Source organism: Sorex fumeus, unplaced genomic scaffold (assembly GCF_029834395.1).
Source record: "Sorex fumeus unplaced genomic scaffold, SorFum_2.1 ptg000131l, whole genome shotgun sequence".
Classification (NCBI taxonomy): domain Eukaryota; kingdom Metazoa; phylum Chordata; class Mammalia; order Eulipotyphla; family Soricidae; genus Sorex; species Sorex fumeus.
Window position 1 is genome coordinate 39,538,847 of NW_026606188.1, and position 23,615 is coordinate 39,562,461.

General features: G+C 47.7%; 1 protein-coding gene across 1 annotated transcript in view; it reads left to right on the plus strand.

Annotated features, from left to right (window-relative positions):
- Positions 1–259: 259 nt before the first annotated feature.
- The window catches only part of ELAPOR1 (endosome-lysosome associated apoptosis and autophagy regulator 1), an 89,270-nt gene continuing 65,914 nt past the window's right edge, over positions 260–23,615 (plus strand). Inside the window, exon 1 of the mRNA XM_056139052.1 lies at positions 260–416. Within this exon, the coding sequence (XP_055995027.1) occupies positions 285–416 (132 nt within the window). The 5' untranslated portion in view covers positions 260–284. The remainder of the gene's footprint in view (positions 417–23,615) is intronic.

Below are 23,615 nucleotides of genomic sequence, written 5' to 3' on the forward strand. Positions count from 1 at the left end.
GTCCCCGCCCCCGCCCCCCGCGCGCACCCAAAGGGGAAGCGGTTGCCAAGGCGACGTGGGTAGGAGGCGGAGGAGAGGCGAGAGGAGGGAGGCGCAAGGATGGGCGGCCTCGGCGGCGTCCCAGGGAGGTGACCGAAGCGAGCCCAGCCCCTTGCACCCACCCCCACCCCACCCCGTGAACCTCCCTCCCTCTTTCCCGTCCCCCACCTCCCCCATCCCCGCGCCTGGCCGCCGCCGCCGCACCTGAGCCGCCGCCGCCGCCGCCGCCCGCCCGGGACCGCGCGATGGCCCAGCCTGGGCGCAGCCTCCGTCCCCGAGCCGGGCGCTCGCTGCGGCTCCTGCGGCTGCTGCTGGGGCTCGGGGCCGCCTTGCAGGTGACCGGGGCCGCGGAACCGCAGCTCCACGCCTGCAAAGAGGTAATGTCCACGCCGCGCCGACTCCGCGGCGGGCGGGAGCGGGCAGGGCCCCGAGGCACGAGCCCGCGGCAGGGGCTCCGGAGTTGGGGTCTCTTTGGGGGGTGGGAGACCTGAGGGTGGGAGAGGGGGAGGCAAGAGGAGCCGAGGGGCGTCACGGAGGGACCAGCCCACTGCCAGACCCGGCAAACGGGTGCGAGAAAGGCTCCGCGGGAAGGGTCCGGCGCTCGGGCGCTCAGCGGGGACCTGGGTCCCCGGAGTCGGGAATGACGGAGGAGGAAGACACAGCTTGTTTTCCAGCATGGGTGGGTTTAAATGAACCCTGAAAAGTGGGTCCGAACAAACGAGAGGGTGTTCGGAGGGGCACAGACGAAGTGGCAAGTGGGGAGAACTGGGATGAGAAGGGAGTTTGGGAGGCTTGGGACAAGCGGTGGAGTCAAATCTTTGATCAGGACTTTTGAGGGGTGTGTGTTTGTGTGTGTGTGTGTGCGCCCCCCCCCCCCCCCCGCGCGGACAGGTGGCAGAGGGCAGGGGACCTGATCGATCATCTCTCTTCGCCCAGTGTCAGACACCCACCTGCAGGCCCAGGGCCAAGGGGGGAGCCTTTCCTACTTCTGCCTCCTACCTGGGCACTTGATTTAATGTTCGGGTGGGCTCACCACCCGTGTTTTCCTTTAAAACTTTATTTCCCACCAATCTCGACCCCCCTCCCGGGGGTTTCCACTGACATATGCCTTGAACTTTTTGCAAGGCTCTCCAGATAGGGGCTGACTGTCTTCCCATCGCAAATGCCTTTTGAAATGTTCTCTTTGGAGGGACATAGACAAGAAACAGAACCTAGTCGTTTTCCACATAATTGAAACAACTCCTGGGCTGTGCTCTTGAGGATCTTTTTCCTTGACCATATGGCAGAGGCAGCAACTCAGTATTTATGAGAATTACATCGGAGAAAGCAACATAAAAGTTGTTCTTGGCTTGGAGAGATAGTACTGGAGGTGAGGTAAGTAATGCGCCTTGCGCGATTGGTGGCCAGTGGTTTGAATCTCCGGCGTCGAATAGTCTCCTGAGCACCCAGCCCAGAGTAAGCCCTGTAATGTCCAGATGCAGCCCTAGTATCTCCGTCTCCCACCCACAAAAATACAAGTTGTCGTTTATCTCTGTGAAATGTGAAAGACCTGTGAATATATCCAGATCCAAGATCCTGCTTGGCTAGATTTTGAGCAGTTGAAATATTTTTTAAGTGAATGTGTTGTCAGCATGAACTGATTAGCCATAACTCTATTCCATGTGGAAATATATTATTTATACCGGTGCTCTAGCCAATAGACTGTTTACAACATAGCAAAGCATGAAAACAAGGAAGGGAAAGGGGGCAAAAGGAGAGAATTGTTATGTGGATGAAGATGTTTGACTTTATTCATAAATGTGGTACAAGTGACCCCCATCATCCAGACATCTGATGACTATAACCAGCCCCCAGAGAGGACCTGCTGTGGGTCACTGCATTTCTGCCGCTGCCCATTCCCCAGCCACCTGATGCTGGGGACAGAATGACTTTCATCAATGACTGTGGCCCACTGTGGCCTTCCTGTGGTCGAAAGAACCAAGATAATCCTTTCAAGCAAGTCCACTTCCCTAAGAATCCAATTTGGGAATATCCTGAGTTGTGAGACTCTCACCATTCAACTCCCACTTTTACTGACATCTTTGTCAACTAAGAAAAATAGGAAATTAAAAAAATACTTTGTATCATCTTGCTTTGGAGACCAGGCAGACTACTGAATCCTGGAGAATTCTAATTTGTTTATTTTGTTTCGGTGCCCACTCAGAGGTGCTCAGGGTTTGCTCCTGATTCTGTGCTCAGGGGTCACTCCTGGTGGTGATCAGGGGTTGATAGTATACCCTGCCTGCTTAATTATCTCTCTGGCCCTGATAATTTTAATGTGTTTATAATTTTACCTCATCTTTTTGGCTTTTATTTACTTGTTTTGGCTTTTGGGGTCACACTCTTGGCTCTCTGCTAAGGGATCACTCTTAGCAGTGCTGGGGGACCATGTGGTGCCAGGGACCAAATCCAGATCTTTTGCATCCAAGCATGCCCTCAGCCTTTTGAACTCTCTCTCTCTCTCTCTCTCTCTCTGGATCTCCTTTTTGTCCTTTTACATTTAAATGACTGACCTTGGGGCTGGAGCAATAGTACAGAAGGTAGGGTGCTTGCCTTGCATATGGCCGACCTGGCTTCGATCCCTGGAATCCCATAGGACCCCTAAGCACTGCCAAGAGTGCAGAGTGCAGAGCCAGTAGTAACTCCTAAGCATCACCAGGGTAGCCTGCCCCTAAAATAAAATAAAATAGAATGATTGAACTGGGGCCAGAGAGATAGTACAGGGGGTAAGGCCTTTGTCTTGCAAGGCCAACTGGGATTTGATTTCTCGTACCCCATATGGTCACTGAGCCCTTCCAAGAGTGGTCTCTGAGCACAGAGCCAGAAGTAAGCCCTGAGCACTTCCAGGTGTGGTCCAAACACACACACACACACACACACACACACACACACACACACTTATATAAACAAAAGACTTTACTGCGAGTATGATCGTGGGCCAGAGCAAAGCTATGGACTCAATGTACCAGGGACCACCCAGGCCTACCCCACCACTTTTTTAGACCTGGAGAATGGGTACTTCAATAACATCTTCCTCGAAAAAGATTACTTTGAAGATTAAAACAGAACGTAGTAATAAAATATAACTAGGCTGACCTAATCCCCTTCCCCATTGAGTTATTTTACAGTCGGATTCACACCTCCTGCCAGAATGAAAGTGGTGTAGGAGCCGCACAGCAGCCGAGAAGCACCAAGTCCAGTTTACTCTCTTGAGCAAACAGTCACTGCTGATACCTCAACCCCAAAACAATAAGGAAGAGAAAAAGAGCCACCATTTTTTAATATTCTTCATTTGGCTATCTGCACTCACCCAACAAGTTTGGGACCCTCTAACCCTATGCAGTAAAAACCCCATTCAGGGTAGACCAACCCCTTTTCTGTGCTAACTCTTCACATGCATTTCCAGTGAGCCACGGCTGGGCGGCTGGGCTTCCTCTTCATGCCAAGGCTGGCTCTGCTAGCACAGTGCCGCTCCCATCCCCATTTCTGCACGCGGACCTGGCCCTGGATATCACTGGGAAGCAGAGGGCTATAGGTTGCACTGAGTGGCAGAGAGCTGGGAGTTCTAGATTATTAAATGTGTGCTGGGACATGGCGTTCCTTTCAGAGTTTTATGATGATCATGGTCTCCGGTGGAACTAAAAACATCCTGGATGGTGTTTGTCTTCATGAATCATTTTTTTCATCCTATGGAGCCCAGACTAAGTGCTGACCGACAGCCCAAGGAATGGTTCCTATCGCACAATGGGTCAAATCAAATATGAAGGGGCAGAAAGCTGCATTGAAAACTGCCTTGTCTGGAGACTCCTGTGCTAATTATCCCCAAAGGGACTTCCCAGTCTCTACTGGAAGACCCACGGAGGTTAGCAATCTGGCAGACATGGATTGGAATAAAATATGTTCCCACTTAGGTTGCTTCTCCAAGCAATGCTAATTAGTTAATAATTAAACTCATGTGACAGACCCAGATTCTGGATCTGTACGGTAGGGGTGGTAATACTTGTCTCATAAGGCTAGCGTGAGCATAAAATTGAATTACATAAAAGTAACTAGCACAAGCAGCGAGGGAATACCACAGGTGAGGCACTGCCTTGCAGATGGCCAGCCCCGGTATGATCCCCAGCACCCACCACATACGTTCCCCTGAGCTCTGTCAGGAGTCCCTGAGCACAGGGCCAGGAGTAAACTCTGAGCAGCACTGGGTGTACCCCCCAACAAAAGATTTTTAAAAAAGTGTCTAAGAACTGTTGGGAGGGACCTGAGCAATAGTATAGCGGGTTGAGTGCTTGCTTGCATGTGGAAGACCTGGGTTTGATCCCTTACCACCACATATGGTGCCAGGAGTGATCCCAGAGCACAGAGCCAGGAGTAAGCCCTGAGCACTTTCAGGAGTGCCTTAAAAAGTACGGGGGATAAAAGAATTTTTGATAGGCAGGGCCCAAGAGGTATTAGAGCAGGTAAGGTATTTGTCTTGCATGTGTCTGACCTGGGTTTGATTTCTGTTACCGTATAAATATGGTCCCCTGGGCACCTCATTAGGACTGTTCCCTGACACACACACACCCCCACCCCCCAAAAAAACTACTAATAGGCATGGGTGGATCGATAGTATAGCGGTAGGGTGTTTGCCTTGCGCGCAGCCAGCTTGGCTGAGCCGGGTTCGATTCCTCCACCCCTCTCAGCAAGCTACCAAGGGTATCTCGCCTGCACGGCAAAGCCTGGCAAGCTCCCCGTGACGTATTCAATATGCCAAACAACAAGTAACAAGTCTCACGATGGAGACGTTACTGGGCCCGCTCGAGCAAATCGATGATCAACGGGAGGACAGTGCTACAATGCAGTGCTACTAGTAGGCAGAAAAGGGAAATGGGCCAATAATGACACATGAGTAATGTCATAAAGTTAACATGTGCTGAGCTACACAGGAGTGGCTACACAGGAGTGGCTGCACAGAAGTTGATAGGAGAAGAGGTGCATTTATTTAGTGGTTGATATTTGACCTGCTTCTGGAATAATCAGTAGTGTTTCACTGGGCAGCGCTGGAGGAGGGTTGCTTTCTAGACGGGGGAGAAGCCTGGGATCATAGGGGGGAAACATGGAAGATCCTGGGAGTACAAGCACAGAGCAGTAGACTGAAATGCAGAGTTGGGGCTGGGGTATAGCAAAGGCTGGAATGGGAAGCAGATATGGGGCGCAGTGGATCTCAAACCTGGGAAATTAGAATGAAGCCGGGGATCCCTGGGGTCTCCTGCAGAGAGTAGCCTGCTCAGATGGGGTAAGCGTCACTAGAAAGAGAGCACAGTGGGGTGGAGGGAGGCCAAAAGTGAGAGCAGAGAGCTGGGGGCATAGAGACCTGCTGAGATTTTACTGGTGTCCAGGAGGAGAGTGACAGATGAGTGGCAGAGGGGTGAGGGCAGCAGTGCCCAGGAAAGGACACAGATGTGGGAAATATGCCGAAGGTTAAGGTTAAAGGATTTAGCAATTAAAAGTACCCGGTGTTGGGGCTGGAGTGATAGCACAGTGGGTAGGGCGTTTGCCTTGCACGTGGCCAACCCGGGTTTGATTCCCAGCATCCCATATGGTCCCCTGAGCATTCAATCATCATCATCATCATGCCAGGGGTAATTCCTGAGTGCAGAGCCAGGAGTGATCCCTGTGCATTGCCGGGTATGACCCAAAAAGCAATAAATAAATAAATAAATAAGTAAAAGTACCTGGCTAGCCGAGGATTCTGATCAGGTGTGAGAATGATAAAAAGAAATCCTTAAGGAGCAGAATGTCGGGCTGGAGCAATAGCACAGTGGGTAGGGCATTTGCCTTGCACGCAGTCAACCCGGGTTCGATTCCCAGCATCCCATAGGGTTCCCTGAGCACCGCCAGGAGTAATTCCTGAGTGCAGAGCCAGGAGTAACCCCTGTGTATTGCCAGGTGTGACCCAAAAAGAAAAGAAAAAAGAAAAGGAGCAGAAGATCTTCCTTTCACGGCAGAAACTGAAGCTCTGGGAGGCAAAGGTTGGGAGATGTTGGCCTGCAGCTTCACCCGGCACAGGCGCTCACACTGGGTCCTCCTCCTGCAGGGAGTTCTCAGTTCTCACACACCATGCAAGGTTCAGATACCACAAGGGAATGGGCAGATCTAGAAAACACAAAGAATCCTTCAGCTTTTCATAAATATTCCATGGAAAAGTATAAGATTCCTTTTGTTAGAAACCAGCGAGCTTGGGTGTTTAAAATATCCTACCATGTTTGATGAGGGGGAAACAATTTAAATCTTCATTATGCTTGACAGGGTAGCAAGATACTCTGTGTTAATTTTATATAAGGGGGGTAAGGAATAATTGATTCTTGGACTGGGGGTGTAGCTTAGTGGTAGAGCATTTGCCTTGAATGGTGAGGTCTGTGAGATCTGAGTTTAAACCCCTGCACAATTAAAAAAAAAAAAAGAGCAAGAGGAGCTGGAGAGATAGTACAGCAGGTAGGGCTGACCTGGGTTCTGTCCCCAGCATCCCATATGGTCCCCTGAGCACCGCCACGAGTAATTCTTGGGTGCAGAGCCAGGAGTAACCCCTGAGTATCACTGGATCTGGCTTCAAAACAAAACTAAACTAAACTAAAAAAGGAGAGAAGAAGGGAAAATGGATTCATTTTGTTTTTGGATTTTGGGGCCACACCAAGTGGTTCTCAGGGGCTATGCCTGACTCTGTGCTCAGGAAGGACCCCTTGCAGTGCGTGGGGACTGCATATGTGATGCTGGGAACTGAGCTGGGTCAACCGCATGCAAGGCAAGCACCTTCCCCACTATACTCTCTCTCTGATCCCCAAAGAAGTAGATTTTTGGTGAAAGTCAGTTAACATGGTATTGTAGGAAAAATTATTAAGAATTTAGTGGTGTAAAGTGGATTGAATTAAAAGGAAAACGAAAGTGTGAAAGTGTGATAAAAAATTGATGTAATTTGACATAAAGAAGCAGGAGAACATAGGAGTTAACAGTCAGGGAGATAGTTCAGCGGTTAAGGCACTTGTCTCGCATGCTGCTGACCCTGGTTGGAATCCCAGTACCACATGATGTTTTAAGCAACTTTAGGAGTGACGTTGAGCACAGAGCCAGGAATAGTCCCTGAGTACTTCTGGGTGTGGCCCCAGCCCCAGAATTCCCTGCAAAGAGTCTGGAGTTGTGCTGTCCAGATACGGTAGCCAGCTACCGCTTGTTGGCCATAGAGCACTTGTGAATGCAGCTAATGCAGAAAGAAAGAGAATTTACTTAAATATCAATAATGTAAAATCTATCAAAGTTGAAATAATTATTGGGAAATTATTACCTGTGCTTGGGACAACTTGAGTTCATGAATTTTTTTTTAATCTGAAAGCCCTTAGAAATCTTAGAGTTAAGATAATTGAGATGGCATGCGGCTGATGCCGGTTTGACCGACCCTTATTCAATCCCCAGTTCCACATTTGGTCTCCCAAGCACTGCCAAATTAATCCTTGAGCACCACTGAGTGAGGTCCAACAACAAAGTCAAGCAAAACCAAAAAACAAAAAAAATATACCTAGTGGAAAGTAAAACAGTCTTGTCTCTGGCTTGTGCTGTTTCTGTGGAGCAGTTTTGGTCCGGGAGCAGTGGCTGTGCACGTTTGGAGCCTCTGACAGAATCGAAGTGACCATTTCCGCTCCATTGTCTTTTTGTTTGTTTGTTTTGTTCCAACTACAGTGTCTTGAGCAAGATGCTCATCTTTGTCTGCCTACATTTTTCATGGGACTAATTCATGGGGAACCTGGGAATAATTTCATTCTTTAATGAATTGGTGAAAGAATTTGGAGATCTTGCTTAAAGTGCTTTGCAAGTGCAGGCATAGGCTTTGCTTGCTACTACATTGTGATCCATTTCTAAAAACCCTAGCAGGAATATCAATCTAGATCTCTAAATTCTAAGTCATTAAATGCATCATTTTAATGGGGAACTGGATGAACTTGTCTGGTTAATCTGTTTTGCTTTGGTCCTGAGCATTTGGCCCATCATCTCTGGAGTTGTCTCTTCCCCTCCTCTAAAGCATTCCAGTCTTCATGTGTGCTGTGAGTTCTCCTATCTTGAGAGAGAGAGAGAGAGAGAGAGAGAGAGAGAGAGAGAGAGAGAGAGAGAGAGAGAGAGAAAGAAAGAGAAAGAGAGAGAGAGAGAGAGAGAGAGAGAGAGAGAGAGCGCCTCGGGGCCAAGGCTACCTTGCAACAAAGTCTTGTTTAGTTTTATGTTGACCTTTACAAAAATATCATACTGCATGTCTTTTTACAAGATTGGTACTGTAATGCAGCATTACCGGTTTTAAGTCAACAGAATGTTTTTTCCACTTTTAGTGTTATAAAATGCTCTTTTGTGTGACTATTTACAATTTTAAAATCATTCTTGGGCCAGAGAGATAGTAATGTGGTTAAGGAGCTTGCCTTGCACATAGTGGACCCAGGTTCAATCCTGACCCCACACGTGACTCCCTGTGCCCCACCAGAAGTGAGTCTGGGGCTGAGGCAATAGCACAGTGGGCAGGGTGCTTGCTTCACACGCAGCCAACCAGATTTAATCCCCAATACTCCAGATGATCTCCCGAGCTTTGCCAGGGCTCATTCCTGAGTGCAAAGCCAGTGCACAGCTTTGCCAGGTATATCCCCCAAAGAACAAGAACAACAACAAAAGAAAGAAAAGAAAAGAAAAGAAAAAAGAATAGAAAGAGAAGTGAGCCCTGAACATAGAGCCTGGAGTAAACCCTGAGCATTGTGGATGTGGCCCCCAAACTGGGGGGAAAAAACTTTTTTACAGCAGCTTAGAGAAGGAAACACCAAGTAAAAGAAACAGCATGTTCGGGATGGGAGATGCATGCTGAAAGTAGATTATAGACCGAACACGATGGCCACTCAATACCTCTATTGCAAACTACAACACCCTAAAGGAAAGAGACAGCAAAAGGGAATGCTCTGCCACAGAGGTGGGGTAGGGGGGATGAGGGGTGGGTGGGAGGGTTATTGGGTCATTGGAGGTGGAGAATGGGCACTGGTGGAGGGATGGGTACTCCATCATTGTATAACTAAAACCCAAGCACGAAAAGTTTGTAAGTCTACAACTGTACCCCATGGTGTTTTACTAATAAAAATTAAATTTAAAAAAAAGAAGAAAAAAAAGAACTTTTTAAAATAATACAATTTTATTCTTCTGGCAGGGCAGCTGGTTCAATTGGAGAGACTTATCTAGCTGTTCCAGACTTGAGTTCAAGCCCTATGTTGCATTACTGCCTCCCAAACACTGATGGATAGTTCTAGTAGCCCCCTCGCCCCTAACTCTGAGCTCTGAATTGTTAGCTCTGCAACATGGGACAGAGAATCAATGGGAGTGACCACTAGGTCTCCTGAATATACTTGGGGGTATCCCCTAAAATTTTTTCAAATAGGGGCTAGAGAGAGCAACTTACTGTGCTCTTGGCCAACCCAGGTTTGATCCTCAGCACCATTCAGGGTCCCCCAAAAGTCTCCTGGAGTGGTCCCCAGACACTGAGGGACTCATTTCAGAAAGCAGAGCCAGAAGGAAGTCCTGAACACAATATGGCCCACCCCAAACAAAAAAAAACAAAACAAACACCATCCTCCGGTTGTTCGATCGGGCCCAGTAACGGCTCTCCGAGAGGGGTGGAGGAATCAAACCTGGCTTGACTGGGCTGGCTGCACGCAAGACAAATGCCCTACCGCTGTGCTATCGCCCCAGTCCCAATAGCACAGCAGTAGGGCATTTGCCTTGTGTGCAGCCCACCCCCAAATTAAAATAAAAAATTCCTGAGGCGATGACTCAGAGGAAGCTAGCACGTGCTCTGTATGCGGGAGCCTCTAGTTTGGCCCCAGCACCACGTGACCCTGCAGACACTGTCAGGAGCAACCCCCAAGCACTGTTGTGAGTGTGACCCAAAACCCCAACCTCCCCCACCCCAGTTCACCCTTCTGTTGATAGACGTTTGGGTTTCCTGTGTCTTGCCATTCCCAACAATGTTGTGGGGTATATACATGCTTGTCTTTACAGAAGAACATCAAACAGTCTTCCCGAGTGAGGGAACTATTGGTAATTTGTTCATGCGTGCGCGCGCGTGTGTGTGTGTGTGTGTGTGTGTGTGTGTGTGTGTGTGTGTATTTGGGGCCAGTCTTGGTAGTGCTTGGGAGCTCATGTGGTGCCAGGGATCAAACTTGGCTCTTCTGCATGCAAAGTACCTGCTCCAGCTCTTTACATGCACTGCACGCTCTAGCACCTGTAACTTATTCTTTATTTTTTATTTTAATCTTTGTTTCATTTTCATGTTTCCCTAAGCAAAACTCTTTTACCGGACTGGAGAGGTAGTTGAGGGGGTAAGGCCTCTGCATTGCACATAGTCAACCTGTGTTAGATTCCCCAATACCCCAGTTGCTCCTAGCTCCGCCACAAGTGATTCCTGAGCAAAGCCTTGTGCACTGCTGTGTGTGCCCCCTCCAACACACAAACATTAAAAAAAAAAAACAACTTTAAAGAATTTTTTTATTTTATAAAGTAGTTCACAATGGGTTGGAGCAATAACACAGCGGGTAAGGTGTTTGCCTTGCAGGCGACCGACCTGGCAGACCCAGGTTGGATTCCTCCGCCCCTCTCGAAGAGCCTGGCAAGCTACCGAGAGTATCTCGCTCCCCGTGATGTATTTGACATGCCAAACACAGTAACAAGTGTCACAATGGAGACGTTACTGGGCCCACACGGGCAAATCGATGAACAACAGGAGGACAGTGACAGTGACAGTTCACAATATTTGATTACATTTAATATTCAAACACCCATCCCATCACCATTACACCTTATTTTGGATGAAAAACCATCTGTTTTTATAACTTATCAAAAATAAATAAAATAAAATGAGTGAGGGGCATAAAACTGCCTTAGACACATTTCAGAGGCAGGAAGATTCCCAGACACTGTCCTGTAGAATTTAGATACTTCCTGCAAGTAAGATCTAGTTCATACTGACAGTCCAGTACTGGAAGTCATCTTCTTCTATGCCCACGTCATCTTCATTTTAAAGAGTGTAGATAATCTGCATCTAGTTTCTTAACTATGGAGTCATGTAACTGACCTAAGGGTTGTGAAAAATTTGTTTAAAATACATTCATGGTTGGGGCTGGAGCAATAGCACAGTGGGTAGGGTTTGCCTTGCATGCAGCCGACCCGAGTTTGATTCCCAGCATCTCCTATGGTCCCCTGAGCACTGCCAGGAGTAATTTCTGAGTGCATGAGCTAGGAGTAACCCCTGTGCATCGCCGGGTGTGACCCAAAAAGCAAAAATAAATAAATAAAAATACATTCATGGTCAATTATCAGTAAATGTTTGATTTGTTTACCTGGAATTGTATAAACATTTCTGAGACAAAAAGGGGACATGTGTAGAAAAAGTGTAGAAAATCCTGAATTTGATTAGTTTACCGGTTTGGGATAAATAGCATATAAAAAGCATATATCAAAAGCAAAATAGTATATAACATACATGCACAAGTGTAGTATATGAAATACAGTAGCACTGTAGCACTGTAGCACTGGTTGTTCATCTAGTTCATGTTTTGCTGGAGCGGGCCAGTAACACTGTGAGACTTGTTGTTACTGTGTTTTGCATATCAAATACATTACAGGGAGCCTGCCAGGTTTTGCCTGCAGGCGAGATACTCTCAGTAGCTTGCCAGGCTTTCCTAGAGGTGCGGAGGAATGGAACCTGGGTCTGCCAGGTCGGTCGCATGCAAGGCAAACACCCTACCCGCTGTGCTATTGCTCCAGCCCTTGAAATACAATAGTAGATTGAAATCTGGAGATAGTTTTAATAAGTAATATAAGGGGTCAGAGATAGTATAAGGCTTAAGGCAAGTACTTGCCAAGCAGGTGGCTTACCTGGGCTCAGTCTCCGGCACCCCATATGCCTTGGTCCCTGCTAGGGTCATTCCTGAGCTCCGAGCCAAAAATAAGCCCTGAACACCCTTGGGTGTGTCCTAAAAACAAACAAAAATCAACCACTTTGAACTGCACAATTGTGTAGATTAAGCGGGTAGTCTTCTGGTATTTTCAGCTCAGTGACCCCTTTGGGGGCTGCATTATGCTACTGGGGTCATCTCACTACAAGCTAGATGAAGTCAAGAGGGCCTCGGGTGTCTGGTAGTGAGTGGCTGTAGATTGGGCTTGCCAGATCTCTTCCGAGAGGAAGTTTCTTTTTTCTCATTATCCAGCACACTAACCCAGATTCACTTGTGCCTCCATGTAAATGTGCAGTAAGAGACAAGCTCCACAGTGCAAGCTCTAGGGGGCTGGTGAGATAGGACAGGGGCTCTGGCCTTGCATGTGGCTGATCATGGTTTGATTTCTGTGATCAGTGTGGCCCCAAAATTGAAGAGAGAAACAAGATGCCAGCTCTCGTTAGGGCTTTGTCTCTGTCACATTTGCTAGTGTTGGATGAGCTAAAGAAAAGTACATGGTCAGGCCATAAATTTGATGCCACCTAAAGCAGGTTGGCTACGTGCAAGGCAAGTGCCCTACCCCTTGCGTTATCTCCCCAGCCTTCTCTAGACACTTTTTGAGTTTGCTTCTGTGAAATGCAAAGTTGATGTTCACAAATAACCACTTCAACCAGCTTATGGACATAAATGAAATTTCATAGCATGTGGAATACAGCCATGCTATGAAGAAGGAGAGGACGGGATGAGAAATTCCTCCAAGGAGACCTTGGGATCTTTTCTCTATTTTCACCTCCTTGAAACATCTTATTTTATTTCCCCCCTCCCTCATTGGAACATCTTGCTGATGACATGTGAGACTTTTAAATCACTGCATTTTCGGTATGTAGGTCATTACTTTCGAATACAACAAGAAAACCATAGCACAGTAGAAAAGCATCACACTGCAGGCAAAGCATATTAAATATTGATTTTACAATAGATTGAATTCCAGATTGCCTTGTTCCCTTTTGATCTACTGAATATTGAGTTTAAATAACTTCATTATCATTATTTTAACAATGAAGCATTCGTATTGTAAAAACTCAAGATATACAGAATCCCCCCCACCCCACCCCCAGGACTCAGAGAGAGCGCTTGTTCTCTGAGCTGAGGGGTCTCTCTGTTTCTTGAGAAGAATCTGCATCTCTAGACAGAGTATTTCTGAAACTATCACGGCAGCAAAGACATGGAATGCTTAATTTGTGCCTTAGCAAACACTCTAACAGTCTCTGACATTAATCCTTATCTAAATCCGTATTTCAGGTTTTGGATGTTGGACCACTCCGGGCTGTGCTCAGTTAGTCTGACCGCCTCTCCCTGCCCCTAGCCAGGCCTGCAGGGAGAGGCGGTCGGAGTAACTGAGCACAGCTGGGAGTGGCCCAACATCCAAAACCTGCTCTTCACTATGCTCATTCCTGTCTCCCCAGTCTCTCTCTCCCCTCTAAGGTGGGTCAGGGGAGGGGAGAAATTCCTCTGGCTGGAAGATTTAGTACTCACAAATAACCACTCCAATTGACTTCCAAATTTGGTTAAGTGCTATGAAAGAAAAGTGAAGGGTTTGCTGAGTGCTTATGACAAGGAGACCTAATTTAGACCAAGAAGGTTAGCAGAGGCCTCTCTGAGGAGCGCGTTTAAGTGGCTAGTTAATGGATGTGGAGGAGCTGGGCAGGGGGGCCAGAGGGGCCAATCAGACAGGGCATGGAGGTGGACATGAGTGGTCTACCACTTTACACATATTAAAGTGAACGGATGTTCCATTTCAAAGCTTCAACAACTATTAAGATGTAAAGTTTTAATCAAAGGTACCCGGGGCTGGAGCAATAGCTCAGTGGGTCGGGCGTTTGCTTTGCATGCAGCCAACCCGAGTTTGATTCCTTCACTACTCTCGGAGAGCCCCTGGCAAGCTACCGAGAGTATCCCGCCTGCACAGCAGAGCCTGGCAAGCTACCTATGGTGTATTCGATATGCCAAAAACAGTAACAACAAGTCTCACAATGGAGATATTACTGGTTCCCGTTGAGCAAATCAATAAAAATGAGAGGACTGTGGACAGTGGACCTGGGGTTTCTTTTTAAATTTTATTTTTTAAAAAATTTTTTATTAGTGAAACACCATGAGGTACAGTTATAGACTTATAAATTTTGTGCTTGGGTTTCAGTTATACAATGATCAAGTGCCCATCCCTCCACCAGTGCCCATCCTCCACCACCACGGGTCCCAGCATCCCTCCCACCCCCCATCCCCCCACCCCACCCTGCCTCTGTGGCAGGGCATCCCCCCTTGTTCTCTCTCTCTTCTTTTGGGTACTGTGTTTTGCAAGAGAGGCATTGAGTGGCAATCATGTTTGGTCTATAGACTACTTTTAGCATGCTTCTCCCACCCTGGGAGGGTCCTCACAACACCCTTTATTTGGTGCTCTCTTCTCTATCTGAGCTTCCTTTTCACCTAGCACGTGTGGCTGGCCTTCGTGTCATGGAGCAAAATTCCTGGTACTAATCTCAGCCATTCCTGGGTGTTAGTCTCCCTTTTTGTTGCTTTATGTTTCCCAGATGAATGCGATCTTTCTGTGTCTATCCCGCTCTTTCGGACTCATTTCGCTTAACATGATACTTTCCATGTAGTACCACTTGTATGTAAATTTCATGACTTCCTCTTTTCTAACAGCTACATAGTACTCCATTGTGTAAATGTACCAAAGTTTCTTTAACCAGTCATCTGTTCTCGGGCACTCAGGTTTTTTCCAGATTGGCTATTGTAAAGAGTGCTGCAATGAACAAACAATTGCAGATGTCACTTCGACTATACCTTTTTATCTCTATGGGATATATTCCCAGGAGTGCTATAGCTGGGTCAAATGGGAGATCAAATTCTAAATTTTTGAGAATTGTCCATACTGTTTTCCAAAAGGGTTGGACCAGCCGGCATTCCCACCAGCAGTGAAGGAGGGTCCCTTTCTCGCCACATCCGCGCCAGCACCGGTTGCTTTTGGGCTGGATAGGTAGTACAGCAGATAGGACGCTTGCTCTACACATGGCTGACCATGATTTGGTTCTCAGCACCACTTAGGGTTCCCTGAGCACCACCAGGAGTGGAGTGATCCCTGAATGCAGAGCCAGGAGTAACCCTTGAGCATCGCCAGGTGTGGTCTCAACTTTCCCCTCAAATAAAAACAAAAATAAATCTCTCTTTATATATATACACACATTTTATATATATCCATTTATATATTTATCCTTATCTTCTAACTAAAGTATAAACTTTTTTTTTTTTGCTTCTGAGCCACATCCAGAAGGGCTCAGAGGCTACTTCTAGCTCTGTGCTTCGGGTTCATTTGGGGTTCACTTAGTGTCCTCTCTGGCCTTACAGAGTAAATTTTTAAAGAAGTTATTGGTAGGATTGGCAAGATAACAGTGTTTAAGGCACACTTGGCTTGCACATGACTGGCCCTGGTTCAATCCCCAATACTGCATCCTGGTCAGTAGTGATCCCTGAGCCCTGCTGGCTGGATGTGGCCCTTTGATAGACCATACCTGGCGGTACTCCGGAAGTCACTAGGGCTGCATCTGGCACTGCCTACGAGGTTCTGGGGTTAGACTTGAACCCAGGGCATTGCCTGTACTCAAGCTGCATCCCTGGCCCTCAGTATAAACACTTTGAGGTCCTGTATACTTTATGTTTTATTCACTTTTATATTTCCATTGCCCGGCACATGGTAGATACTCAGCAAGTTTTCTGGTGGATTCCCATTTTGTTGACCATGAAACAGACACCAAGCGACTAACCCAACTGAGGTTTCTTGACTAGTGAAAAACTGCCAGGTTTTAGGCAGGGGGCACTTTCAGCCACCTTACTGCTCACCTTCTCTCTGCACTAAAACTTCAAACAGTGCAAAGATAAGTGGAAAATAAAAATGTCTCCTTCCCTGCAAAGCTCCAAAGCCTAGCCTCTGTCAACACTTGCTTGAATATCCTTCTTGAGACATGTCGTGCCTTTCCAAGCACATCTGTCTATTCACTTCTACGTGCTGAACACATTAGATCAGAATATTTATCTTTTCTTGTAATTCCGTTTTCAATACTTATAGCTCTATCCAGTTAGTCATCTGTTTAGGTTTTGAGGCCACAGCAGGTGGTGCTCAGGGCTGACTCCTGGCTCTGTGCTCAGGGATTATTCCTGGTGGGACTCAGGATACCCTATGGGCTCTTGGGGATCAAACCTAGGCTGGCTGCGTACAAGGCAAGTGCCTTCCCACTCCATTTTTGTAACAAATTTTAGTAAAGTTGGGATGTATTATATGCATGTGTGTTAGTATTTAATTTATTAGAATTGCTACATATCTCTATGTCCAATTAGTCATTTCTTTGAATGGCTATTTTATAGAAAATACAGAAATGAGTCACTTCAATGAATGAGCAGATTCTAGTCTGGGGGGAAGTTCTAAGGTGACACCCTGCTGTGTGTGTAGGTGCAGACATTTGTGTTTCCGTCTCGGAAACACAGTTACAGCTCCCTCCCTAGTCTGTAGACCAGCTGTGCTGAGCAATACATTTGGCAACTTGGGGTGGATCCAACCCAGGTCCTTACATGCGCCAGGTTTACACTGTATCCACCCTGATTGATTCCCTGCAGGATAAATCCTTCACTGGAGAAACAGTGGGTCAGGGTTGGAGGGAGGTCAGTGGGCTGGAGCACTTGTTTTGCCTGCAGGAGGCAGACTCAGTCCCCAACACTGCAGAGTCCCCCCCCCCCAACACCACCAGGAGCATTTCCAGACAACTAAGCTGGGAGTAGACCCTGCGCACCACTGGACCTGACCCCAAAACAAAACAAAAAGAAATAATGACTCAAAGAATCTATGTATTTATCTTTTCAGTGGACACAGCAAAAGTGTGTCAAATTGGTAACATGGAGTTTGCCTTTGGGATTCTTTCATTCCCTTTCCCTCTTCCTCCCTCCCTGTGTTGGTGGTGGTTCAGGTGATGATGATAATGATGATGATGATGATGGTGATACAGTGAAGAAGGGCTCACACACTTCTGGTTGTGGTGTTCGAGGGGGTTGAATGTCAGGCTGGGCTCCTTTGGGGTTTATACCTCATTACTGGGGTGCTGGTCCATGTGCTCACCTGGACTTACACTCCTAGTTGAGGCTCATGAATTAGAATCAACCATGGTGCCCAGGCAGTGCTCGCTGGACAGTGCCCTTCCCGACGCTGGAGCTCACATGCATTTTTAGTTGTGCTCCTCACTGACTCGCCTCTTTATTTGGTGCTCACACATGTCTGACTGGGCTGTTGCTGCCAATCTTGGGTCGCAGAGCTGCCTGTGTGTGTGGAATACCGGAGATTTGAACTTGTGACCATACACTGGTAGAGCAGGTGATCTACGTCACAGCCTATTCCAATGCCTTGTTGCAGTGACTTGGGATCCCCCAAAGTGGGGCTGCTAGGATTGTCCCCAGAGGTGGGGGTGCAGGGGTTCCAGGGCCAAACCTGAAGCCCTAAGCTTATGTAGCAGCCAGGCCATCCCCTGCCCACCCCCTCACCTGCCACTCAGCCTAGTGTGGAGTTTGGGGGGTTTTGTTTATTTGTATTTGGGGGCAGTAGTGCTCAGGGGACAGTTTAATGCTGGGGATCAAACCCTGGGCCCCCTCTGTAGAGCAGACCGTGAGCTGTTTGAGCCATCTGCCTGGCCCCCAGCGTGGGATTTTAGAGGTGACCTTTTCCATGTGCAGTCAGGGAGGCTGCAGCTCAGAGGGATGGAGGTTCAGAGGCATCTCCCTGAGGCATGGAGGGCCTGGCTGAAGAACCTGCTCATGTATCAGGCTGTCACCCTCTGCAGCAGGGCCGTGGGCCAAACTTTCTGAGATAAATTGGTCAGACTCTTCGCTTTCCCTTCATCTGTCTAGTCCCTCTGGTAAGCAATACAAATTGGATTGGTTCAGAGATAGCACAGCAGGCAGGGCACACGCAGCCGACCCAGGTTCGATTCCTGACACCCTGTATGTTCCTCCAGCATCACTAAGAGTGATTCCTGAGCACAGAGCCAGGAGTAGGTGCTGAAAAAAGTCAGATGTGACCCAAATCCCCCAACCCCCCCTGCCGAAAATATTGTGCTGTTTGTCACATTTGTTCTTAAGTTTTACTTCTGTGTCATATCGGATAAAGCACAGAACAGATAATTATAGTTTGTGCTTGACAGCTGCTGAAAGGAAATGTAGCTCTTATACTTCCTGTCTCTCCACTTTTCAAAATATCAGAAGTCTGAGATGCCTAATAGGAGGTTCTCAGCCATTTTTCTCCTTCAATTTGTCATGTGCTATTGAAGGCCTTTTTAAAAGACCCTCAAAACCAAGCAGTGTGAAAAAAAAATCAGAGTTTCTTAGTCTTGGTATGTGATTGTCTAAATCTGGATCTCACTGCTGATACAAAATGAAAGACAAAAAAATAAAAAAGGCAGGAGGGGAGCTTTAACATAAAGAAGCCCTGCATGCGAATTTAATCATGGCTCTCTTTTACCCTCCCTCAAAAAGATGAAAAAATGTCTATTTCTGGGGCTGAAGAGATAGCTACAAGGGCCTGAGTGTGTGGGTTTTTTGTTTGTTTGTTTTGGGTCTTTGGACCACACCCAGCAGTGCCCAGGACTTACTCCTGGCTCTGCACTCAAGGTTCAGTCCTGGAGATTATAAAACTGGGGGAACTTATGTGGTGCCTGGGATCAAACCCATACTGGTCACATGTAAAACAAACACCCTACCTGCTGTCCTATGGCTCGGCCCTTGGAGCAAATGTTTTGTAGGTGCAGGCAGGGGTCCCCCAAGCACCACTAGGTGTGGCCCCAAAAGAAAAAAAGGCTATTTCTAAATTAGAAAACAAGTTGGCTAACTCTTGCTTGAAATGGAAGCGCGTGGCTTCCAGTGTCAATCAGAGGAAAATAAAAAAGATGTTAATAAGTCACCCAGAGAAAAGATACAAGGAGCATGAGTTTTATCTGTCTGTCTGACTTGGTTCAGCTTCTTACAAGGAAGATTCTGTTTTTGTTTGTTTCTGTACCATCACTCTGGAGCGATAGCACAGTGGGTAGGGCATTTGCCTTGTAAGCCGCCGACCCGGGTTCGATTCCTCCATCCTTCTTGGAAAGTCCGACAAACTACCGAGAGTATCCTGCTCACATGGCAGAGCCTGGCAAGCTCCCCATGGTGTATTCAATATGCCAAAAACGGTAACAAGTCTCACAATGGAGACACTACTGGTGTGTGCTCGAGCAAATCAATGAACAACGGGAGGACAGTGCTACAGTGCTACCATCACTCTGGCCCCTCACAAGGAAGTTTCTGGCTCATAATAGTCCTGGGGAAAAATTAGGAACATCAAACTCATTGCTCCACACAGATTAGTAAGCTTTGAATTAATGCATCAACTTCTTCTTCTTCTTCTTCTTCTTCTTCTTCTTCTTCTTCTTCTTCTTCTTCTTCTTCTTCTTCTTCTTCTTCTTCTTCTTCTTCTTTTGTAAAAACATACATAAAAGATTAGTACTAGAGTCTCCATGTGCAAATCTAAATTCAACTGTTTGTACCATCTCTGAAAGAAGAAGTCAGGGGTTGGGCCCAAATATAAACAAATTGGCCAGAGCACAGCCTTAAGCAGTATGCAGTAGTTTTGTTCTGTGTCTCATAAGGAGGCAAGCCTTGGGGGTGAGAAGAAAACTTGGGGCTTTGGTGGAGGGAAGGTTATACAAGTGGTGGTATTGTATGCCTGACACAACTGTATTATGAAAAACTGTACTATGAACTTTGTAAATCATGGTGTTTTAATAAAAAGAAAATTTAAATTTAAAAAATAGTACAACCTTGCATGCAGCTGACCTGGGTTCAGCCCCCCCAGCACCACATTTGACCCCCCCAATCCCTGCCAGAAGTGATTCCCTGAGCACAGAGCTAGAAATAAGCCCTGAGCACTGCTGGGTATGTCTGTAAAAGAAACAAAACAACCCAGATATCAAGTAGCCATATTGGTATTTACCAATATCAACGCAAATTCCGTGCCACAGGAAGTCTGATACTATGAAGGGCAGAGCCTAGAGCAGCGGGAGGGCGTTTGTCTCGCACACTGAGGGGTTCAATCCTTGGCACCCCGTGTGGTCCCCTGAGCATTGTCAGTACTGATCCTTGAGTGCAAAGCCAGGAGTGAGCCCTGAGCACCACCAGGTGTGGCTCAAAAAAAATTTTTTTTCTTTAAAAAGAGCAGATTTGGGTTTGGGAAATAGTGTACCAGTCTGAGGCATGTGCTTTGTGTGCAGGTGGCCTGGGCCGGTTCCCATCATTGCATGGTCCCCTGAATGCTGTTAGACGTGAACCTGAGCACACAGTCTGAGTCTGAGTCAGGGGTGTGTCGCGCAACCCCTCCCCCCACCAAGGGCAGAATGTTCATGAAAAGTGGTGTCTAGAAATCTATTATCTAAAAGGCTATCTTTGGGGTTGGTGTTGGGGCTTAGTGGTTGAGGATATGCCTTACACGGTTTATTTCATTCCCTGCCCTGCAAAAAAAAAAAAAAAAGAAAGAAAAAAAAATTTTTTTCTCCCAAGCTGAAGGAATATTGCAATGACTTCAGATGCTGCCCTGAAAACTTGTACTCACAAGTTCAAATCCTTGGTGTGCACTTGGCAGCCAGCACCAGGGCAGCAGCTCTGCTCTCTGTGAGCCCCGGCTTTGTGGGCAGCTCACAGCCAGGGGTGTGTAAGACACACAAGGGACACAAGCCACCAAAAGGGAAACAATGCAGCACCATGGCCAGGAAGTGTGACCCTGGTGCAAACCTCGGGGAGCACTGTAACTGTGGGGCAAAGTTCGGGGAGCACTGTGGCTGTGGGGCAAACCCCAGGGGTCACTGTGGCTGTGGGAGGGATGGAGAGGGGGGAGAGAAATGGAGAGAGAGAGGGAGATAGGGATGGAGAGAGAGGGGGGAGGATGCAGAGAGAGAGGGAGAGGGACAGAGAGAGGGATGGAGAGAGAGAGGGAGAGGGACAGAGAGAAGAGATGGAGGGAAGGGGAGAGAGGGGGAGGATGAGGGGGAGGGGATGGGGGTGGGAGGGAAGGAGAGGGAGGAGAGAGAGAGGGAGATAGGGATGGAGGGGGGGAGGATGCAGAGAGAGAGGGATAGGAACAGAGAGAGGGATGGAGAGAGAGAGGGAGAGGGACAGAGGGAAGAGATGGAGGGAAGGGGAGAGAGGGTGAGGATGAGGGGGAGGGGATGAGGGTGGGAAGGAGGGGGAGGGAGGAGAGAGAGAAGACCCGGCCATTGAAAGCACATCATTAACAACCAAAGGAAGGAAAGGGGAAAGAAACAGAAAAAGAATGGAAGATGACAGACCCTGAGGCTTGAACTTGCCTGCTGGTTTTTCCCATCTGAGATGATTGTGTATGATTTTAGAGAAAAGCATGAGTGCGGCCCACACCCTTGGGCTGTTTTCACTGCAGGCAAGTGCTTCCACATCTTTAGTCAGATGCTGCGTGACCTGGAGGAAGCAGGTGTGAATGAGTTCTGAGCCGATAAAGGTGATAGCATTAGGAGCAGGCAGAAAGAGTGTTGGGATCTATTGGCAAAATTTAATTTCTAGATAACTTGTGAAAGCACTAAGGTTTGCGAGGGAGGTGACTCAGAAGGGCTGGAGCACAGGTTTTGCATATGGAAGGCCTGGGATTTGGGCCCTGGGACGGCGAGTTCCCAGAATACCAAGCTGACAGCGACCCTGAGCATTGCCAGGTGTGCACCAAAGCCCAAAAAACAAAAGAAAGAAAAGTCTGAGGCTTTTAAAAAGTCACTGATATTATCCTTTCTTAATTAAGATCTTAATTTTAGACCTGCAGAAACTGAGAACTTACGGAGATGAAGAGATTGGTTCATTCTGCGAAGTGTCTTTTAAATACAGAATTGTGTCCCAATCAAGGCGCAGGACCAGGGTAGAACTCAGTGCTCCTGGCCCACCACCCAGTATCTTCACCAGCCCCTCCCTACAGACTGTCCTCAGTGGTCTCCTAGTTTTGTTTTTTCAGGGTTTACTCCTGGCTCTGTGCTCAGGGATCACTCCTCCTCTCCTGGTGTGCTCAGGAGACCATGTCGGCATGGAACCCAGGTTGGCCTCATGCAAGGCAAGCGCCCCATCTGCTGTGCCATCTCTCTGGCCCTTCCTGTTTAACAAAGACAAATGGTCTGGGCCCAAGACATGGCATAGGAGGTCAGGTGCTTTCCTCACATGAGCTGATCCCAGTTTGATCCTCAGCACCCAACTGGTCCCCTGAATACAGCACAATTGGGTGTGGCCCCTTAAAAAAATGAAAATGGCTAAAGAAATAATACCTTTTACCCTGGGTATGGGCTGGAGCGATAGCACAGTGGGTAGGGCATTTGCCTTGTGCGCAGCCAGCGCGGTCAGCCCAGTTTCCATTCCTCCGCCCCTCTCAGAGAGCCCAGCAAGCTACCGAGAGTATCTCGCCCGCACGGCAGAGCCTGGCAAGCTACCCGTGACGTACTCGACAGGACAAACACAGTAACAAGTCTCATGATGGAGACGTTACTGGGCCCGCTCGAGCAAATTGATGAACAACGGGAGGACCGTGACCGTGACCGTGACTGGGTCACCCAATGGCCCCCATTATTTCTGACATTCATTCCCTCCACGTTTTATCCTTTCTGGCTTTCTCCCTCATGGGAATATTGACAAAGATTGTTCCTGTTGCTAACTGGTTTCAGAGAGCAGACGTCACTGAATTTCTCACAGTTCGAAAATATTGAAGACATTTCCTTGAGAGATCACAGCCAATTTCATGCTTGCTTCACCATTCATTCCTTAGAAGCCGACATCATTTTACTCCCCTGAACTCTAAAATAATTTGTTTGGGGGCAGGGAAAGAGCTCAGGGAGCTGGAGTGTGAGGCTCTGCATGCAGAAGGCTCCCAGGTGCAGTCCCCGTACCCCCTGTCCCTGAGCTCGGCTGCGAATGACATGCCCCCCACTTCAGCAAAAACTATTTACTTACAAACATAAGATCAGGCCTAAGAGCACTGGAAGAGGGAACGGACATTCTGGTGTGAGACCAGCCCTGGGAACATGCAGGCACAGCCAGAAATCAAGTGCATGATGGAGCGAGGCCAGGGAGGAAGGAGCCATGGGCCGTGGCTTGCTGGGGCCTGAGTTCAGCCCAGAGGAAGCCGTCCAGGCTGGAGAGCCGCTTACCAAAGGAGCAGGTCACATTTCAGAGGACAGGTGGTGGGACAATGAGAAGTGCACGTTGTTGGGGAGCACGACGATGACTAAATATCCTAAGCAGGACGTAGTGAATCCCTTCTAGTGTGTTCCCCCCAATTCTGGGGACTGCAGGTCCTCTGAGCTCTGGAAAGTTCTCCTTCTCCACCTCTTCCAAGCTTCCAGTCGCTGCCAGCAATTCTTTTTTTTTTTTTTTCTTTTTGGGTCACACCCGGAAATGCACAGAGGTTACTCCTGGCTCTGCACTCAGGAA